Source organism: Notolabrus celidotus, chromosome 20 (genome assembly GCF_009762535.1).
Source record: "Notolabrus celidotus isolate fNotCel1 chromosome 20, fNotCel1.pri, whole genome shotgun sequence".
Lineage (NCBI taxonomy): Eukaryota > Metazoa > Chordata > Actinopteri > Labriformes > Labridae > Notolabrus > Notolabrus celidotus.
The window spans coordinates 3426548-3447528 of NC_048291.1; the positions used below are offsets into that span (position 1 = coordinate 3426548).

A 20981-nucleotide genomic window follows, 5' to 3' on the forward strand; every position below is an offset into this window, starting at 1 on the left:
GGAAGTCAGAGCTCGGAGCTTGTTCAGCCTATAGACTGTATAAAATACAACTCAACCCCTCCTCCGTTTTTCATTCCCTGCACACATGTGTGCTAACAAGGAGCTTAGGAGGGAGGCATGCTAGTTGTAGGCTGTCTTAATAAACACAAAGGTCGGTTGGCTCCCCACGTCTGCAGATTTGAAGATCTAGTGGATGAGTTTTATTTATCATGGAAAAGTGCTAGCGCTAGTTAGCATAGCCACATAGCTACATGTCGTAGCTACATAGATACATGTCGTAGCTGTAGCTGTGTAACAAGACACACGTCAACATACGAACAAATAAAACAACAAGTAACAGAATCTGTGACCAATGGTTCAGAAAGGTCCCGCTGCCTTTCTGGCAGAGGTCGGTTTTACTCCCCACGTCTGCAGATTTGAAGATCTAGTGGATGATTTTTATTTTTCATGGAAAAGTGCTAGCGCTAGTTAGCATAGCCACATAGCTACATGTTTGTAGCTGTGTACCAAGACACACGTCCACATACTGATAAATAAAACAAGAAACACTAAATCTGTGACCAATCCTTCAGAAAGGTCCTGCTGCAGGCGCCTCTCCGTCAGGATCAGATTCTGGATCAGATTCAGAGGGTTGAAGTAACACGGGTCTGTGAGCAGCCAAGATGTAAACATTAGATCAACGTGCTGGAGAGCCGAGGCCACATCCACTTCCTGAGGGGGGCGTGGTCAGAGAGCTCATTCTCATTTAAAGGCACAGACACAGAAAACAGAACGTTTCCGTTTCAGTTTTCAGTGTTTTTCATACGTCACAACGCCATCCGGTCTGCAACAGGAAGTCAGAGCTCGGAGCTTGTTCAGCCCATAGACTGCATAAAATACAACTCAACCCCTCCTCCGTTTTTCATTCCCTGCACACATGTGTGCTAACAAGGAGCTTAGGAGGGAGGCATGCTAGTTGTAGGCTGTCTTAATAAACACAAAGGTCGGTTTTACTCCCCACGTCTGCAGATTTGAAGATCTAGTGGATGATTTTTATTTATCATGGATAAGTGCTAGCGCTAGTTAGCATAGTCACATTGCTACATGTTGGTAGCTGTGTACCAAGACACACGTCGACATGCTGACAAATAAAACAACAAGAAACACTAAATCTGTTCAGAAAGGTCCTGCTGCAGGCGCCTCTCCGTCAGGATCAGATTCTGGATCAGATTCAGAGGGTTGAAATAACGTGGGTCTGTGAGCAGCCGTGTATAGTCAGCCAACATGTAAACATTAGATCAACGTGCTGGACAGCCGAGGCCACACCCACTTCCTGAGGGGGCGTGGTCAGAGAGAAAACAGAGTGTTCTGAGCAGGGCTGAAAAAGAGGGTTTTTCAGGCATGCCAAAATCTGATTTCAAAGTGTTTTTTTGAGCAATAAACTTTAAAGACATGTTTTGGGGACCTCTTAGACCAATATATATTGATGAAAAAAGAGTGATATGTCACCTTTAAAAAAAATATCAATATACAGCAATTACCAATTCACTACTGTCACTATGTGTCAAGTTTAGAATTCTAAATCCCACTTACAGTTTCTTTTAGATCTTGTCAGACTCAGACACGGTAAAGCAAATAAAAGTTTGCACTTACCAGTCTTTGCCGTTAAGATCCTGTTCGTGACGCCAATTTGTGACGGAATTCAGCAACAAACTGGACACTGGACACAGAAGACTCAGGAGACTCGGACGGCTTACGTTGAAATAGTTTATGTAGAACTTGATCAAGGAGAAATAACATAACAGTACACAGGCAGGAGAGTGCAGTGCAATGCCAAGTCAGTTCTGCCAGACAAAACCCTTGGCATGGTATTTATTCCCTCTGAAGACGACACTAAAGTTAGATAACCAGGTTTGGACTATAGGAACACAACAAGTAAGAAGAAGACCTGTGCTCTAGTTCTGGAGACAGTAAGTCGGCCATAACACATAGATAAAGACGGGAGCAGGGGGAGAGACCTTGACTACTACCCTGACACTATCTCACCCGTCACAGACGACATAGGAAACAAGTTACTCTAAACATGACATTTAGACTGAAAGAATACAATAGTTAAACATCCTTACATACATATATATAAGATTATGAAAATTCCACGACAATAATGAGAAAAATGCATTTAAATGTGTACTGTAAAAACATGTCTGTGTTTTCCTTCTTCTTGTAAGTAGAAATCTATCTCACAGACACCACTGATTTATACTTAAATGTAACTTGCAGCCGCTCTATCATGAGTTCACAATGGTTCGTGACCTTTAACACATGCCATTACTCTCCTCCCCAGAGCTGTCCAGTCAAAAAATGTCAACATTGAATACCTCTCTCGGCTGCACAAACCCCATTCTGCATCAGTCCCAGTGGAGGGGTGGGGGGTGTTTTGCGTCCCCAGAGGGTTCGAGTAAATGCCACTGAAAGCCATAATGAGTGATCGTCCTGATATGAGCGTTTGCTTCTACATTGACAATACTTCCCGGCCCTTCAGGGCGCCGTTAGTGGTCAGTGAAATGCTCGATGAGCGTAAAAGAAGCATAAAAACACTTCCTGTGGCTGTTTTGGTCTTAAACAAATGGCTCCGCAATGTGTTTCTCCACATCAAGGAAGCACTGAAGAATTTACAAATGTTGGCTATTATGTTTATTTTGTTACGCCTTCTGCACTTGTGTCCTGGAACACACCTCAGAGAAAGCCTTGTGATTGTGATTTGAGTTCACTTCTGTACGTTATGACTCTGGAGGACTGCTGGTCTCTTGATTTGATTCATGTTAGTGCCAGAAGATTTAAGCTCTGCCACAGTGATATGAGCCTAAGTGTTTCAGCCAAGTCTAGGCAGCTTGGAATGGTATGTTTTCATACAAATGTGGAGTACTTATCTTTACTTTACACAAAATAAGGTCTGTACCTATATACCCATTTGGAGTCTGTTCATTTCTTATTTCTTATTTGGTTGTCACACACTATGGGGTTGGTTGTTACACACTATGGGGTTGGTTGTCACACACTATGGGGTTGGTTGTCACACACTATGGAGTTGGTTGTCACACACTATGGGGTTGGTTGTCACACACTATGGGGTTGGTTGTCACACACTATGGGGTTGGTTGTCACACACTATGGGGTTTGTTGTCACACACTATGGGGTTGGTTGTCAGACACTATGGGGTTGGTTGTCACACACTATGGGGTTGGTTGTCACACACTATGGGGTTGGTTGTCACACACTATGGGGTTGGTTGTTACACACTATGGGGTTGGTTGTCACACACTTTGGGGTAGGTTGTCACACACTATGGGGTTGGTTGTTACACACTATGGGGTTGGTTGTCACACACTATGGGGTTGGTTTTCACACACTATGGGGTTGGTTGTCTCACACTTAAGGGTTGGTTGTCACACATTATGGGGTTGGTTGTCACACACTATGGGGTTGGTTGTCAGACACTATGGGGTTGGTTGTCACACACTATGGGGTTGGTTGTCTCACACTTAAGGGTTGGTTGTCAAACACTTTGGGGTTGGTTGTCACACACTATGGGGTTGGTTGTCACACACTTAAGGGTTGGTTGTCACACACTATGGGGTTGGTTGTCACACACTATGGGGTTGGTTGTCACACACTATGGGGTTGGTTGTCACACACTATGGGGTTGGTTGTCTCACACTTAAGGGTTGGTTGTCTCACACTATGGGGTTGGTTGTCACACACTATGGGGTTGGTTGTTACACACTATGGGGTTGGTTGTCACACACTATGGGGTTGGTTGTCACACACTATGGAGTTGGTTGTCACACACTATGGGGTTGGTTGTCACACACTATGGGGTTGGTTGTCACACACTATGGGGTTGGTTGTCACACACTATGGGGTTTGTTGTCACACACTATGGGGTTGGTTGTCAGACACTATGGGGTTGGTTGTCACACACTATGGGGTTGGTTGTCACACACTATGGGGTTGGTTGTCACACACTATGGGGTTGGTTGTTACACACTATGGGGTTGGTTGTCACACACTTTGGGGTAGGTTGTCACACACTATGGGGTTGGTTGTTACACACTATGGGGTTGGTTGTCACACACTATGGGGTTGGTTTTCACACACTATGGGGTTGGTTGTCTCACACTTAAGGGTTGGTTGTCACACACTATGGGGTTGGTTGTCACACACTATGGGGTTGGTTGTCAGACACTATGGGGTTGGTTGTCACACACTATGGGGTTGGTTGTCTCACACTTAAGGGTTGGTTGTCAAACACTTTGGGGTTGGTTGTCACACACTATGGGGTTGGTTGTCACACACTTAAGGGTTGGTTGTCACACACTATGGGGTTGGTTGTCACACACTATGGGGTTGGTTGTCACACACTATGGGGTTGGTTGTCACACACTATGGGGTTGGTTGTCTCACACTTAAGGGTTGGTTGTCTCACACTATGGGGTTGGTTGTCACAATTGTATTTCAATGGGAAAAATCTTTTTAAAAAGTCAAGAAGGCAGAACTAAATTTGAAAGTTTAATTGCACTGAGTGATAGGCCTACATAACTTAATGCATTTTAACAGAAAATGAGAAAGGAACATGAACAGGAAACACAAGTCTAGGCAGCTTGGAATGGTATGTTTTCATAAAAATGTGGAGTACTTATCTTTACTTTACACAAAATAAGGTCTGTACCTATATACCCATTTGGAGTCTGTTCATTTCTTATTTCCATTATTTGGTAAGGTCTGTGTCTTGGTACCTTGTAGTATATATATAAAGACACCCCTGATACTAATTCAAAAGTTGGTTTTCCTCAATTGACAAAGGTTGTTAAGTATGTTTCTAAGGACCCTTCAGCCCTTCACATGGGGACTGTTTGGGGTTTGTCCCAAGGTTCCCATTTAGCACCTATGTAGGCCTGTTTTCCATCTTATTCATTAGAGGTAAGAACTCTTTCTGGGTACCCTGTAAAAAACGCCCAATATCTCACTTTATTTTCATTTGGTCAGGTCTGTATTCAGGGACCATTAAGTGTCTATATCGAGGTACCATTATACACTAAAATGACTTGGTTAGATACAGGCAAAGCTCTACATGGTAAAGATGAGAAAAGCTTATATAGTGTGCTGAAATAATTTCACAATTCTCATCTTTTGTCTCTTTTTGGACACAAACAACAATCTCCTGAGAGATACACACACTTTGTTTTTTAATAGTTTCAGACCGTGGATCTTAGATCTCTACCTGTGATCAAATACATGGTATTGCGATCACACGAGATTCAACTCACTGTAGTGGGTTGCTTTCATAGGTATCAGTGCAAACAGTGAAAAAGAACATTGTGTTCCATTTTTGTGTAAGACTGGATTGAACTACCCGGGTACTCTTTTGTGTGGTGCATGCTGGAAGGTTCTCCATCCCCACTGCAGCAGGTGATGAAAACATATAAAGGGATAAATGGATTTTTTTATCCAGGGTTAGGTCTAAATGAAATTGCACGTTTCTCACCCACTGGTGGAAAATAAAATCATACAGTTAGTCATTGCTCTTACCCAGGAGTCACTTGAGTCACCTGCAATTATCAGGAGTCTTTTATGGACAGAGCAGAGGAGGATGTCTGGCATTGACTTAAAGATATGAAAATAATTGTGCATTGTTATGCTTCGGTCATTCAACTCTGGCACCTGCTGCTTTGGAAATGTCAAAGGAGATTACTCAGCCTCAGACAACACTCTGACATGTTCCTGTTAGTTTCTTTTCCCCCAAACTTCCTGCCCTGACAACAGCACAATGGAGCTCCTTTATCAGGCCAGTAATAGATTCAATTTAAGCTCCGCTGATTGCTTTAAGTGTCTTTTCAAAAACTTTGGCTCGGTCAGCTTTTTTGATAAATGTTTGGACTCATGGGACTTCATAATACTGGTGTTTGAGACAACAAAAGCTCATGATGCAGCACTTTTCCCATCTCTGTGTTTGGAACTGAAGTGAGGGTGAAGTTTGTGTTTGTGCTCTTCTGTCCTTGCCATGGGGCGAACATTGGAGTGCTAAATACTATCAGGGGTAGCCACAAAAGATTAGATGGGGTGATTGAATAAGAAGGCATGGTTTACTGAGTGCTCACTGATGTTTTTTATTTTGTGTATTTTTTGGCACATGGACTTGTTATAATGATGTCTGCTGGAATAGACCTCAGAAGCTGGCAGCAGACATTCATCCTGACAAACCGTGACTGAAAAGAAGTAGTGGAACATGGGATTAGCTTTAGATTTGGCAGGGGTCTACTCCTCCTAAAATGTTCAAGCCTCTGTGTAAATTTCCGGTGCTTCTTTAATGTAATTTAGACTCCTACCTCTGTGGCTGAGGGGTAGGAATGTGAGCAGAATACTGAGCTGTTGGCAGACCTTTGCTGTTTGGTCTGTGACCTTCACCGAAACACAAGAAATGTGGAGTGAGAGCTAAAGCCAGTGATTTGAACAGGCTGTATTGATCAACTTCTGCAGAGCAAACCAATTTAAGCTGGCTACGTGGGGAGGATACTGCTTTGTTTTCCAATTGAAGGACTGGAAAGCTGAGGTAGAAAGCAAAGGCGCCCGTTGATGGGCGAAAATAGCAGAACAATAATAAAAAGTCAAAGTTTGCAAAGGAAGTCTACTCTTTAGTTTTCTAACCAACATTTTCAGGTGAGTTGAGCTTTTTAAAGAAACATTGGTAGAAGTAGATGACTTTAACAATAAAACACAAGAAACTGCAGCATTGCAGTGTGAATTTCTGTTCTAAGTAATAGCTAGGTTTAGTATAATGTTTAGTTTGTCAGGGAAATGTACAAAATAAATTAATATGGCCTTGTCACAAGGACTAAAGCTGGTCAATGTGAATAAATCATGGTCATGGGATGGTAGGCAGCCAGATTGCTAACTGATTGATTGAAAGACAATGGACAGTAGGGGAGAACGGGGTTGGTTGTCACACTTTTTACTGTTTTGATGGTTGCTCATCATCAAAACATCTCTCAATAGTCATTCCTACATTAAATTGAAGCTTAAGGTGTTGGCTTGAAATGTGCATCCCTCTCATTTTCCAACTCATTCTAACAAAGAGGCAAATAACTATCAAAGACACTCTGACACATTGTGACAACCAACCCCATCATAGGATGGTTGTTACACACTATGGGGTTAGTTGTCACACACTATGGGGTTGGTTGTCACACACTATGGGGATGGTTGTCACATACTTTGGGGTTGGTTGTCACACACTATGGGGTTGGTTGTTACACACTATGGGGTTGGTTGTCACACACTATGGGGTTGGAAGTCACACACTATGGGGTTGGTTGTCACACAGTATGGGGTTGGTTGTCACACACTATGGGGTTGGTTGTTACACACTATTGGGTTGGTTGTCTCACACTATGGGGTTGGAAGTCACACACTATGGGGTTGGTTGTCACACACTATGGGGTTGGTTGTTACACACTATGGGGTTGGTTGTCACACACTATGGGGTTGGTTGTCACACACTATGGGGTTGGTTGTCTCACACTATGGGGTTGGAAGTCACACACTATGGGGTTGGTTGTCACACTATGGGGTTGGTTGTCACACACTATGGGGTTGGTTGTTACACACTATGGGGTTGGTTGTCAGACACTATGGGGTTGGTTGTCACACACTATGGGGTTGGTTGTCACACAGTATGGGGTTTGTTGTCACACACTATGGGGATGGTTGTCACACACTATGGGGTCGGTGGTCACACACTATGGGGTTGGTTGTCACACACTATGGGGTTGGAAGTCAAACACTATGGGGTTGGAAGTCACACTATGGGGTTGGAAGTCACACACTATGGGGTTGGTTGTCACACACTATGGGGTTGGAAGTCACACACTATGGGGTTGGTTGTCACACTATGGGGTTGGTTGTCACACTATGGGGTTGGTTGTCACACAGTATGGGGTTGGTTGTCACACACTATGGGGATGGTTGTCACACACTTTGGGGTTGGTTGTCACACTATGGGGTTGGTTGTCACACTATGGGGTTGGTTGTCACACAGTATGGGGTTGGTTGTCACAAACTATGAGGTTGGTTGTCAGACACTATGGGGTTGGTTGTCAGGCACTATGGGGTTGGTTGTCACACACTATGGGGTTGGTTGTCACACACTATGGGGTTGGTTGTCACACACTATGGGGTTGGTTGTCACACACTATGGGGTTGGAAGTCACACACTATGGGGTTGGTTGTCACAATGGTATTTCAATGGGAAAAACCTTTTTAAAAAGGCAAGAAGGCAGAACTAAATTTGAAAGTTTAATTGCACTGACAAGTGATAGGCCTACATAACTTAATGCATTTTAACATAAAATGAACATGAACATGAACAGGAAACACATCTTTAGGGCAGCCTATATAACAACATAAAGAACAAAACAAATAGACGTAACAATAATGGCCGACTCAACTAGGCTACATGCAGTCACTGTCTGAGTTACAGTGATGGCACATGTAGGGTCTGCAAACTCCAACTCATTTCACCATACATGATTTTGCCAACATGGGGTTGGTTGTTAAATGTGACAACCAACCCCAAAGAGAATGTGACGACCAACCCCAACTGGATTTTTTTGCCAGCATCAAGGCTAACAACCATCTAACAACTAGTTAGCTAGCTCATAAAATTCTAAGCTAAAGCTTTCCCCTCACCCTTAAGGGTAACACTTGCTTTGTTATAAACCCATCGTTTCAAAGCCTAGAAGAGGAATACTGAGGAGCTGAATGTTTACAATTTGACATGAAAAACAGAAAAAGTCCTCTCACCTCAAGTTCAGCTGTCTTACTCCAGAGAAGACTATGTAGGTGAGCTCTGATCCTAATTCTGGAAATGTCCATCCCCCAATTTGAGAGACAGTGCCCTCTGGTGGCGAGATATAAGGAGTGTGCCAACCAACCAACCCGTGTGACAACCAACCCCGTTCTCCCCTACATCTGGAGCGATATTGGGCTGCAATATAATAAGAAAGAAAACAAAAATCAAGGTTTACAACGATGTAAACTAGAGTAGTTTTCAAAATATGACAGGAAGTGTCAATTCCAAGCTAATGGCAATGCTAGCTAAGGTAATGGTAGTGACGCGAAGAGCAAAATTCAAGGTTAAAGGCATTTCGCTAAAGTAATGGTGTCTTTTTCAAAATATGATAGGAAGGGCAAACGTTCACACTAATGGCAACAATAGCTAGTTTAATGCTAGGATATGTTTTATTCCTGACATCTTATACATTGTCAAATTTGTGGTTGTGGTTGTGAAAAGACTGCAAGATTGTGTGTTTTGCTAAACATACTTTCCAGGTTACATGGACCTACATAAAACTCTTTAGACGGTTCAATTCTCTGTTGGTTGTGGTCTGGGCTGCACAGTGGTGAAGTTGTCACCACTGTTGTTACTTTCCATGTGCATGCATGGATTCCCCAAGGACTGCAGCGATCACCCAGAGACCAAAAACATGCTTGTTTAGCTTATTGATGACACTAGAGTGCCTGAGTGTGACTGGTTGTCTGTCTGTGTTAGCCCTGTGATAGGCTCGGGACCTGTCCGGGGGGGACAGCTGGGATATGCTCCAGCTGTCACCACAGCCTTGAATGGGATGAGTGGTATAGATAATGGATGGATAGTTTCGGTCTTTTCATAGTATATGTTAGAGAAGTTTGGATTCATGTCTCTGTAATTCAGATGGATTGAGGCGTTCCCCATGGATCCATTCTTAGCCCATTGCTCTTTTTAGTTAACATCCTCCTCTGCTGTATACAAAACCCTCTTGGGTTCTACATTAATTTCAAATCCTATTGCTTACTTTAATGTCCAGGAATGGCTTTGCACAGGAGAATATTCCTAATCTATTGCCCCCTGGATCAGTACATGGAGCTCTGCTGCTTATTCTGAGCTCTCGGCTCATTGCAAAGGATGACGAAGCCTTTGCATTATTAGTGTCTCCAGACTTAGAAACACTCTACCTGCCATCTCGACACATTGTCTTAAGGGGAATGTATTTGTCAATATTTAATGTGTTCCCTCTTATTTCCATCTACTATTAACATTATTATTTTATACTACTGTTATCGTCACTTCTTGTCCTTTCCTTTCTTTTCTTTGGAAAACACTTTTTAACCAAAAATACATATGAACGTGTGAAGAGGTAGAATAGTTAGATTTTTACCAACTTAAAATTGGACACAGTATAACTTCACATTTCACATATTGTTCATATTTTCATATCTAATCAATCAGAAGTAAAAATTTGTACCTCTCTGTTCAGCTCAAAACCAAGCTCTCTCTCCTGGTGCAGACTGCCATGAAGGTCACAGGAAAGACTGGGGTTGGTTGTCACACACTATGGGTTGGTTGTCACACACTATGGGTTGGTTGTCACACACTATGGGGTTGGTTGTCACACACTATGGGGTTGGTTGTCACACACTATGGGGTTGGTTGTCACACACTATGGGGTTGGTTGTCACACACTATGGGTTGGTTGTCACACACTATGGGGTTGGTTGTCACACACTATGGGGTTGGTTGTCACACACTATGCGGTTGGTTGTCACACACTATGGAGTTGGTTGTCACACACTATGGGGTTGGTTGTCACACACTATGGGGTTGGTTGTCACACACTATGGGGTTGGTTGTCACACACTATGGGGTTGGTTGTCACACACTATGGGGTTGGTTGTCACACACTATGGGGTTGGTTGTCACACACTATGGGGTTGGTGGTCACACACTATGGGGTTGGTTGTCACACTATGGGGTTGATTGTCACACACAACACTGAAGAAATCACACTTTGATATAATGTAAAGTAGTCAGTGTACAGCTTGTATAACAGTGTAAATGTGCTGTCCTCTCAAAATAATTCAACATACAGTCATTAATGTCTAAACCACAACAAAAGTGAGTACACCCCTAAGTGAAGTGTCCAAATTGGGCCCAAAGTTTCAATATTTTGTGTGGCCACCATTATTTTCCAGCACTGCCTTAACCTTCTTGGGCATGGAGTTCCCCAGAGCTTCACAGGTTCCCACTGGAGACCTCTTCCACTCCTCCATGACAACATCAAGGAGCTGGTGGATGTTCGAAATCTTGCTCTCCTCCACCTTCCGTTTGAGGATGCCCCACAGATGCTCAATAGGGTTTAGGTCTGGAGACATGCTTGGCCACTCCATCACCTTCACCCTCAGCTCCTTTAGCTAGTCAGGGGCCGTCTTGGAGGTGTGTTTGGGGTCGTTATCATGTTGGAGTACTGCCCTGTGGCCCAGTTTCTGCAGGGAGGGGATCATGCTCTGCTTCAGTATGTCACAGTACATGTTGGCATTCATGGTTCCCTTAATGAACTGTAGCTCCCCAGTGCCGGCAGGACCCATGCAGACCCAGACCATGACACTCCCACTACCATGCTTGACTGTAGGCAACACACACTTGTCTTTGTACTCCTCACCTGGTTGCCCAAACACACGCTTGACACCATCTGAACCAAATAAGTTTATCTGGGTCTCATCAGACCACAAGACATGGTTCCAGTAATCCATGTCCTTAGTCTGCTTGTCTTTTGCAGATTGTTTGCAGGAAGAAATGTGAGGGGTGTACTCACTTTTGTGAGATACTGTACATCGTATTGTATTTCTTAGGTTTTACTTTCTTGGCAAAGAGTTGGTCCTTATTCTTAAAACACGTTTAAAGTCAGACCTGTTTCAGCAAACTCCTCTAGCTCCAACTACAGCAGCCAACTAGGACAATTTAAACCAGGTCGCCTCCATCTGTGAAAAGAAAGCGGCTTTAAGTGCGCTCATCCTGGCAGCGAGATGCTATTAATATACAGTGTATCTCCCAAAGTCACAGAGTTAGGGAAAAGTGGAATGTGCGGTTGCTTTAGGTTGACATTGACACACTTATAGCTGCTTCATTTCCCTTAAGATGATGCGGTGCTGTTTCCCCATCTCGAGGAAACACTGTGAGGTACTGCTTTTATTTGTGGCTCCAAAAGCAGGACATTACCGTAACTTGTAATAAATGGGCTTTGAGCTGGAGCCCGACACTTAAATAGGACTCTGCTGTACCTTGTGTACCATGCTATTGAAAATCTAACTCCCCTTGTGACTCTGGGTGTAATTAGGATTTCCTCTCTGCGTGGCTCCCAGCCTCTTTGATTCAAATTGGAGCTGTAGCTAAATGAATTAGAAGGACCTTTAGGAGGATTGTGAGCTGTAAGAGGGGGAAAGAAAGAAAAAGAAAGAACATGTTGGTAATTGGAAAACATTCCAGTTTACTTTCTTTTTTTTTTCTTCTTTTGTGTGATTTCCTTTCAGAGCCCTGGCAGACATCCTGAGGCAACAAGGACCGGTTCCAATATCTCAGTTTGAACATGAAAACCTTGCAGCACTTGATGGGTCGCCCAAAGACGAGACGCCAGTCCGAACTTTGAAGAATCATTACACACCTGTTCACTCCAACCACGGTGAGTGACATGGAAACCACTCTGAACAGGAAACACTATGTTTCTGCTCAAAAACCTCCTTTATACATACTAGGGCTGTCAACAAATGTTCTAAATTTGAATATATATTCAAATATTAAAAAAAAACAGAGATTTGATTGTGAAAATTAATATTCCACTGTGGAAAAAAACACATCGGCGGCTGCTTTGTGAGTGGGCACACTGCATGACGGGTCAGGGACAGGTCTCAGGAGTCACACATGCACAGCATGAAGGAGACGGCAGAGAGAAATCTTTCCTTCCCTGGATCCTCAGTGCACTCTGAACACGTCTTTACCTCCACTGGGAACATAGTGAATAAAAAGAGATCTGGCCTCTTCACATGTGGACTGGTCTCTTCACATGTGGACTGGCCTCTTCACATGTGGACTGGTCTCTTCACATGTGGACTGGCCTCTTCACATGTGGACTGGCCTCTTCACATGTGGACTGTCCTCTTCACATGTGGACTGGCCTCTTCACATGTGGACTGGCCTCTTCACATGTGGACTGGCCTCTTCACATGTGGACTGGCCTCTTCACACGTGGACTGTCCTCTTCACATGTGGACCGGCCTCTTCACATGTGGACTGTCTTCTTCACATGTGGACTGTCTTCTTCACATGTGGCCTGGCCTCTTCACATGTGGACTGTCTTCTTCACATGTGGACTGTCTTCTTCACATGTGGACTGTCTTGTGTTTTTGGCAAATAAACCTGTCAGGCCTAAGACCCTACATCACATGTGTCACATGTGGGCTCAGTGTTAGCTTGGTCTCTACCTGCAGCAGGTGTGCTTTATGAACCAGCTCTCCTCACCTCCATGCATCTGTCTCATCTTCAGTGATAATTTTTACCCCCCGGTGTGCGTTAGTGACAAAGACACAACCGGGGGATGTCTGTTAAATATTTGAGGTTTAACATTTTTGCCCCCATTACCGTAAAAAGCTCCACATCTACAGCTTGATTTAATCCAGTTTAGTGAAACATCAGACACATTCAGTAAGTTTGGATCAACTCCTTGTTGAAAGATGCAGATGCATTTCAGAGTGCCGTGAACTGACTGTCTGTCCAGTGCCTCTGTTGCTGCGAGGTGCATTCAAGGACCGTCGTAAATGTGCAATACAGTCCTTCCATGGCATTTTTCAGTGAATCAAGAGAATCAAAATAGTCACGGTGGTCACATCAAGAATGTTTGCTTTTGAATTTTTTGTAGGGACAGGCTGAATTATTTCACTTGCGATATTACACAATGGTGTTAAAGGAGTGACATGTTTTGAGTTAAAACTAGATTAAAACTATAAAGGGCTGAAAAGGCTGAAATTTGACTAAAACAGGCATTTTCATCTAAAGACTAAGACTAAATCTAAAATAGCCACCAAAATTAACACTGGTTAGAACTGGCCCTTTGAGGGCTACCATAATGCTGATGTGGCCCTCAGTGAAAATGAGTTTGACACCCCTGGTCTACGGTGTAGACCATTAGGTCATTTACTTGTTTTGTCATGTGTAGGTATTTTAGGCGTGTTAAATCTGAAATATAAATACCTATACAAGTAGTTATGTCTCCTTGTATTAGTTTCTCCACCTGTTATTGACATAATGCGCAAATATAGATATTCAAATAGTTTGAACCTATGTTTTTTTTTAGAGGGAATATTCCAAAGTCATTTTGGAGCAATTTTGAAAGCCTTAATACAAACACATGGAGGAATTCTGATGATGTATTTCTTGCTCCGTAATCTGCTATAACATTTGATTGACATCCACTGAAATACATGGGCAGGCTGAGATTTATAAGCTTTTCCTTCAATCTTCCTTAAGTGGAAACATACAGCAAAAGGAAAAAAAATATATATATAGTCAATTAAAAGCACTCATGCCCAGGCTGAGTCCTCATCTCCCTCACGCTGCAGTCCCATAAGCCTACTCAGCATTGGCCCAAAATTGGGATGCAAATTATCATCATATTCTTCTGCCGAGCTCTTTGTCCAGAGAGATAATTCTGTCGTGCCAGGCTGTTCTTCCTACTTTTATCCGGCGGTCTCCAGATCCCGGCTCCAGGGATCAGCTCATTCGTTAAGTGCCCTAGTATGGTGTCCCAGATTCAACAGTGTTATGTGTCACTCTGCCTCAAACCCTCTTCTCCAACACCACTACATCTACCAGTGCCACCCAGCATGGAGGACTGTGTCAGAGAAGAGCTAATAAAGGCTGTTCCAGCGTCCTTTCTCACGTTTCTGAGGAATTATAACCTTTCATTTATCGTTGAAGTGTTGGAAAGATTACCGCCCAGCTCTCAGGAGTTATTGTTTCTCCACAGAAAAGGAGCTTATGCCACCCATGATGTCCTCGATGATCTCTTTGTTTGGCTTTTTGCATTATTTATAGAATTAACATTGTGGAATAATGAATGTCCCTTTCCCACTATCTATAAGTAACTCTCACTGCTAATACTTTAAGAATTAACTTTGAACTTGGAGAGTTGGGAGGAAAATGTCAAACTTCTGGAGTGTAATTGGATTTCATAATCAGATCTGCAAATTCATTATTTAGCTACTTGTTTGGTTTAATCAGGGTCATGGATCAGGTTAATACTTTTTTGCTCCAGAATCCCACTCATCTGTGTGAAAGTCACTTACCCATGGTGCCCCTTGCAATGGAACCATTAAAGGTGACATATCACGCTTTTTTCATCAATATATATTGGTCTAAGAGGTCCCCAAAACATGTCTTTAAAGTTTATGCTCAAAAAACACTTTGAAATCAGATTGTGGCATTCCTGAAAAGCCCTCTTCTTCAGCCCTGTTCAGAACGGTCTGTTTTCCCTCTGACCACGCCCCCTCAGGAAGTGGATGTGCCTCGGCTCTCCAGCACGTTGATCTAATGTTTACATGTTGGCTGAATATACACGGCTGCTCAGAGATCACGTTACTTCAACCCTCTGAATCTGATCCTGAATCTGATCCTGACGGAGAGGCGCCTGCAGCAGGACCTTTCTGAAGGATTGGTCACAGATTTAGTGTTTCTTGTTGTTTTATTTGTCAGTATGTAGACGTCTGTCTTGGTACACAGCTACAACTACGACTTGTAGCTATGTAGCTATGCTAACTAGCGCTAACACTTATCCATAATAAATAAAAATCATCCACTAGATCTTCAAATCTGCAGACGTGGGGAGTAAAACCGTGTTGTTAAGATGAGAGGTGATCAAACACAGTGGTAAGAATGCCCATGTGCTGACACAAATTTAAAATGAGTATTTTCTCTCCAGGCTGCACGGTGGTGCAGTGGGTAGCGTTGTTGCCTCACAGCTAGAAGGTTCCTGGTTCGAATCCCCGGCAGGGCGGTTGCCTATCTGTGTGGAGTTTGCATGTTCTCCCCGTGCATGCGTGGGTTCTCTCTCCGGGTACTCCGGCTTCCTCCCACAGTCCAAAAACATGCTCAGGTTGATTGATCACTCTAAATTGCCCGTAGGTGTGAGTGTGTGTGTGAATGGTTGTCTGTCTCTCTGTGTTAGCCCTGTGATTGGTTGGCGACCTGTCCAGGGTGTACCCTGCCTTCCGCCCGAAGCCAGCTGGGATAGGCTCCAGCCCCCCGTGACCCCTAACGGGATAAGCGGTCAAGCTAATGGATGGATTGATGGATTTTCTCTCCATAAACAAAAGTTTTTCAGTTTTAACATTTTAAATCTTGTCTTTTCACTATTTTCAATTGAATAAAGGGTTTCAATCTGTTCCATTTTTATCAAATTCTGTGTTTAATTAACATTTTATACAGAGTCCCAGCTTGTGGGATTGAGGGTATTTAAGGAGTGCATGGTTTAAGTGTTGAAGAGAGACTTTTACTATTTCTGCCTCATCATCCTCTGACTGACAAACACTGAAATGTATCCCTCAATCATTCCAAATAAGGAAACACATAAGAGAAAACACAGGATGTTAAACGTGAGGTCATGGCTGAATCCTTGCCATGGGAATATTAAATTATGATGGCATGGTTTTGAGCATGAGCATTTCACAGGTGAACGACCAATTGAATAAAGAGGGAAGAATCCCCACAGGATGGCCCTGAGTTGTTGTTGTTTTTTCCTCTCAGACTATTTTGTAGGCAGCATTGTGCTTACGAGTGGGCAGAATTGAGGGCATCCACAGGGGGCCGCAGCTCAATTTCATCTCAAGGTGAGCTGGCCCTGCTAATCCGACCCTGAGCTCCATTTAAAGGAACTCTAACTTCCTCCAGAGAAACAACATGAAAGACGATACAGACCAAACTGCACCAACTAAACCTTTACCCCCCAACCAGAAAAAAAAACCACTGGATCATTTTCAATCTTTCTAAAATAGATGTGTACAGAACAAAAAAGGAAACAAAATCTAGAGCACTAAAAGTGTGTCTTAGGTTTTACTACCCTGTGTCTCCATTATTCATATTCATTATTCTTTTCTCCAGTTGTTAATCTTTCTTTAGAGCTATTTTCAAGGCCCAAGAGTCTTTTCAATCAATCAATCAATCAATCTTTATTTGTATAGCGCCAAATCACAACAAACGTTATCTCAAGACGCTTTTACAAACATAGGAGGTCTAGACCACTCTATGTCAAATTATGAACAGAGACCCAACTTCAAGACAGGGTAAGACTCAGTCTGACCCCACCTTAATCCATCATGAGCATTGCACATCGCAGTATTTAGCTAGTTACAGTGGTGAGGAAAAACTTCCTTTAACAGGCAGAAACCTCCAGCAGGACCAGACTCATGTTAGACAGCCATCTGCTGAGACTGAGTTAAGAGAAAGAGAGAGAGGTGATAGTGATAAGACGAGTAGTAGAAGCTGTTGCCGCTGGAGTCAAGAACGTCCGCAGCAGGACGTCTACGGCAGCTCAGAGGAACCTACGAGACAAGGGAGCTCAGGGACTCCAGAAAGGTCTATGGTTAGTAACTTTAACGGGACAGGCAGAGTTAAAGTAAGTGATGAAGGGGTTGGGGGGAAGGGGGTGAGCTAGGATCCCAGTGTGTCAGTGCGCCAGTTCCCCCAGCAGTCTAAGCCTATAGCAGCAAAACAAAAGCTGGTCCAAGCCTGATCCAGCTCTAACTATAAGCTTTATCAAAAAGGAAAGTTTGAAGCCTACTCTTAAAAGTGGAGAGGGTGTCTGCCTCCCGGACCCTGACTGGTAGATGATTCCAAAGGAGAGGGGCCTGATAACTGAAGGTTCTACCTCCCATACTACTTTTAGAGATTTTAGGTACAACTAGCATGATGGGGGCAGGGGCCTTAGCTTTTTCTTCAGTGATGTGCACATCCAGGAACTTGGTGCAGGCAGGACGCAGTGCAGGCCCCCCGTACCACACAGTGATGCTGCTGCTGAGAATGCTCTGGATGGTGCCTCTGTAGAAGGTGTGCATGAGCAATCAATCAATCTTTATTTGTATAGCGCCAAATCACAACAAACGTTATCTCAAGACGCTTTTACAAACAGAGCAGGTCTAGACCACTCTATGTCAAATAATGAACAGAGACCCAACACCAAGACAGGGTAAGACTCAGTCTGACCCCACCTTAATCCATCATGAGCATTGCACATCACAGTATTTAGATAGTTACAGTGGCGAGGACAAACTTCCTTTAACAGGCAGAAACCTCAGGCAGAACCAGACTCATGTTAGACAGCCATCTGCTGAGACTGAGTTGGGTCTGGAAAGACAGATAGAGGGGAGTAAGAGAGAGAAGTGATAGTGATGAGACGAGTAGTAGAAGCTGTTGCCGCTGGAGTCCAGCACGTCCGCAGCAGGAGGACGTCTACGGCAGCTCAGAGGAATCTACGAGACAATGGAGCTCAGGGACTCCAGAAAGGTCTATGGTTAGTAACTTTAATGGGACAGGTAGAGTTAAAGTAAGTAATGAAGGGGTTTGGGGGAAGGGGATTGAGCTAGGATCCCAGTGTGTCAGTGCGCCAGTTCCCCCGGTAGTCTAAGCCTATAGCAGCATAACAAAAGCTGGTCCAAGCCTGATCCAGCTCTAACTATAAGCTTTATCAAAAAGGAAAGTTTGAAGCCTACTCTTAAAAGTGGAGAGGGTGTCTGCCTCCCGGACCCTGACTGGTAGATGATTCCAAAGGAGAGGGGCCTGATAACTGAAGGTTCTACCTCCCATACTACTTTTAGAGATTTTAGGTACAACTAGCAAGCCTGCATGTTGGGAGCGTAGAGTTCTAGAGGGGTAACAGGGCACTTCAAGCTCTTTAAGATACGAGGGTGCCTGATTTTTCAGGGATTTTTAAAATTTCTTTTGCATTCAAAATGATTACAAAGCCTTTCAGATAATCATTAATGGAACAATGTACAAATGTAAAAGTCAAAGTTAACAAAGGTTTGGCTTGCTCCTGATTGGCTGAACACAGTGCACATTGCAGGCCGCAGTGTGTGTGTGTGTGTGTGTGTGTTTTTAAGTGCAAACACAGAGTAACGATCATTCCTCTGAGTGATTAACAGAGCCACACATTGTTCTTGATATCATACCACCCACAGAAAAGATGTCTTCATTGTCCAACCTGTGTCATATCAGCCTCTCACTGTGTGCCCAGTGAGGAGCAACAGGACGTCACATTGCAAGGGTGAATGCTTTTGAATGAAGAAGGATTCAGAGGAAGGGGGAGGGCGTGGAGGATGCACAAGCAGGGACGGAGGCACTCCAGGGAAGACGTGACTCACATTTTATGACAAATTTATGACAACGGTGAATTAAAGAGACCTTTTTTTGTTGGTCCGAGTCATCATATCTATAATGGATGCGTCATTCCCGTAGCTCAAGGTGTTTCGTTTATTTTGGAGGCAGTGAGGGAATTTTCAGACTTAACTTTGCGTTGCATTGAAACTAGTTCTGCTGTGAGCGCTCCCATCTGTAACGCCGTATGTTTGTCTTAAACAACTACAACAAACGAAGGCCTGCATCTGTCCTTTCTCCTCTCTGAATGACGTTTCACACCTCTTTTTAAAAGCACAGTTTGAGGAAGTTATATCTTTGTTTGACACCCTTTTTGTACTCACATGTTCTAGTTACTTCTACCAATAAGTGACTGAGTTACTGCATTATAACCCTGCCTTTTGTGCTATATAGTCCCCTGAAAGAAGCTGACTCATAGTTGATATGGGAAGCACACAACATACCCTGCAATCGGTGTGATAAGTCCTTCCTGGCTCACTGATTGTGGATCTGTTGGTGATTTTAAATCGAGGCTGGTTGGATGGAGTGGCTTCTTGTTGGTCTGCAGAGCTAACGTAAGCTGCACCTGGACTCTCTGGCAACTAGTTTAGGTACTTACACTACCAGTCAAAAGTTTGGACACACCTTCTCATTCATTTTTATTTATTATAATTATTCTCAACATTGTAGATTAATACTGAAGACATCAAATCTATGAAATAATCTGGTTTTGCCATAATCTGGCTATCCATTGTGTGCTAACCCTACCTCTGAACAACACAACTGATGGTCTCAAACACATTAAGAAGGCAAGTCATTCTACAAATGAACTCTTGACCAAGGCTCATGTTAATTAGAAACCATTCCAGGAGACCACTTCATGAAGCAGACTGAGAGAATACCAAGAGTGTGCAAAGCTGTAATGAAGGAAAAAAGGGGGCTACTTTACAGAATCTAAAATACAAAACATATTCTGCTTTGTTTAACACTTTTTTAAAAATTAAATAATTCCATATATGTTCTTTCATAGATTTGATGTCATCAGTATTAATCTACAGTGTTTACAATAATTAGAATAAATACAAACCCTTGAATGAGAAGGTGTGTACAAACTTTTGACTGGTAGTGTATATATCCCCTCCCCAGAGGAAAATGTTACTGCTCAAGGTGCACCTGCAGCACCGTGCACAGCTTGCAGAAGAGTGCGAGCATGAGCATGTACGGCCTCCCTGTCTGAGTGTGACAACATTCTCAGCTTGTTAAATTTTGGCCAGAGGAATGATGCGATCTTATAGAGGTCCTGGATTATCACGATGACGCACGACTGCTTGCTGAGGGGAGTCCAGATTCACCTGACCACCCGAGCCTGGCCCGAACCCGTGTAAAATGATAGAAATTATGACCAAACCCAGGTCGGGTTTGGGTTCGGACATACATCTTCAGCTCTATGCTACAGAACCACATGGATGCCATTCAGTGGATGCAGTTCTGCAGAGAATCAATTACATTAAATTAAGCATCCCTTTTATGTGCACTATAAACAGTAAAAACTGGTCTCAGGAAACTTTAAAGAGAACGATTAAGCCAATTTGCAATCTAATGTCATTTTTAGTTTAAGCACCGGAGCAGAAAACAATAAAACAGCCTCCTGACAGATTGAAATAGTTAGTTCCTGGATCCAAACACGAACATTCCCTTCATTGAATGTTAAAGAAGAGATATTGTACCTCC

At 43.3% G+C, this 20981-nt stretch overlaps 1 protein-coding gene across 1 annotated transcript in view; it reads left to right on the plus strand.

The window, feature by feature from the left end:
* Window positions 1–20981, plus strand: part of LOC117831924 (protein shisa-6-like) — a 164096-nt gene that overhangs the window by 5223 nt on the left and 137892 nt on the right. The window contains exon 3 of the mRNA XM_034710831.1: window positions 12383–12531. Within this exon, the coding sequence (XP_034566722.1) occupies window positions 12383–12531 (149 nt within the window). The remainder of the gene's footprint in view (window positions 1–12382; window positions 12532–20981) is intronic.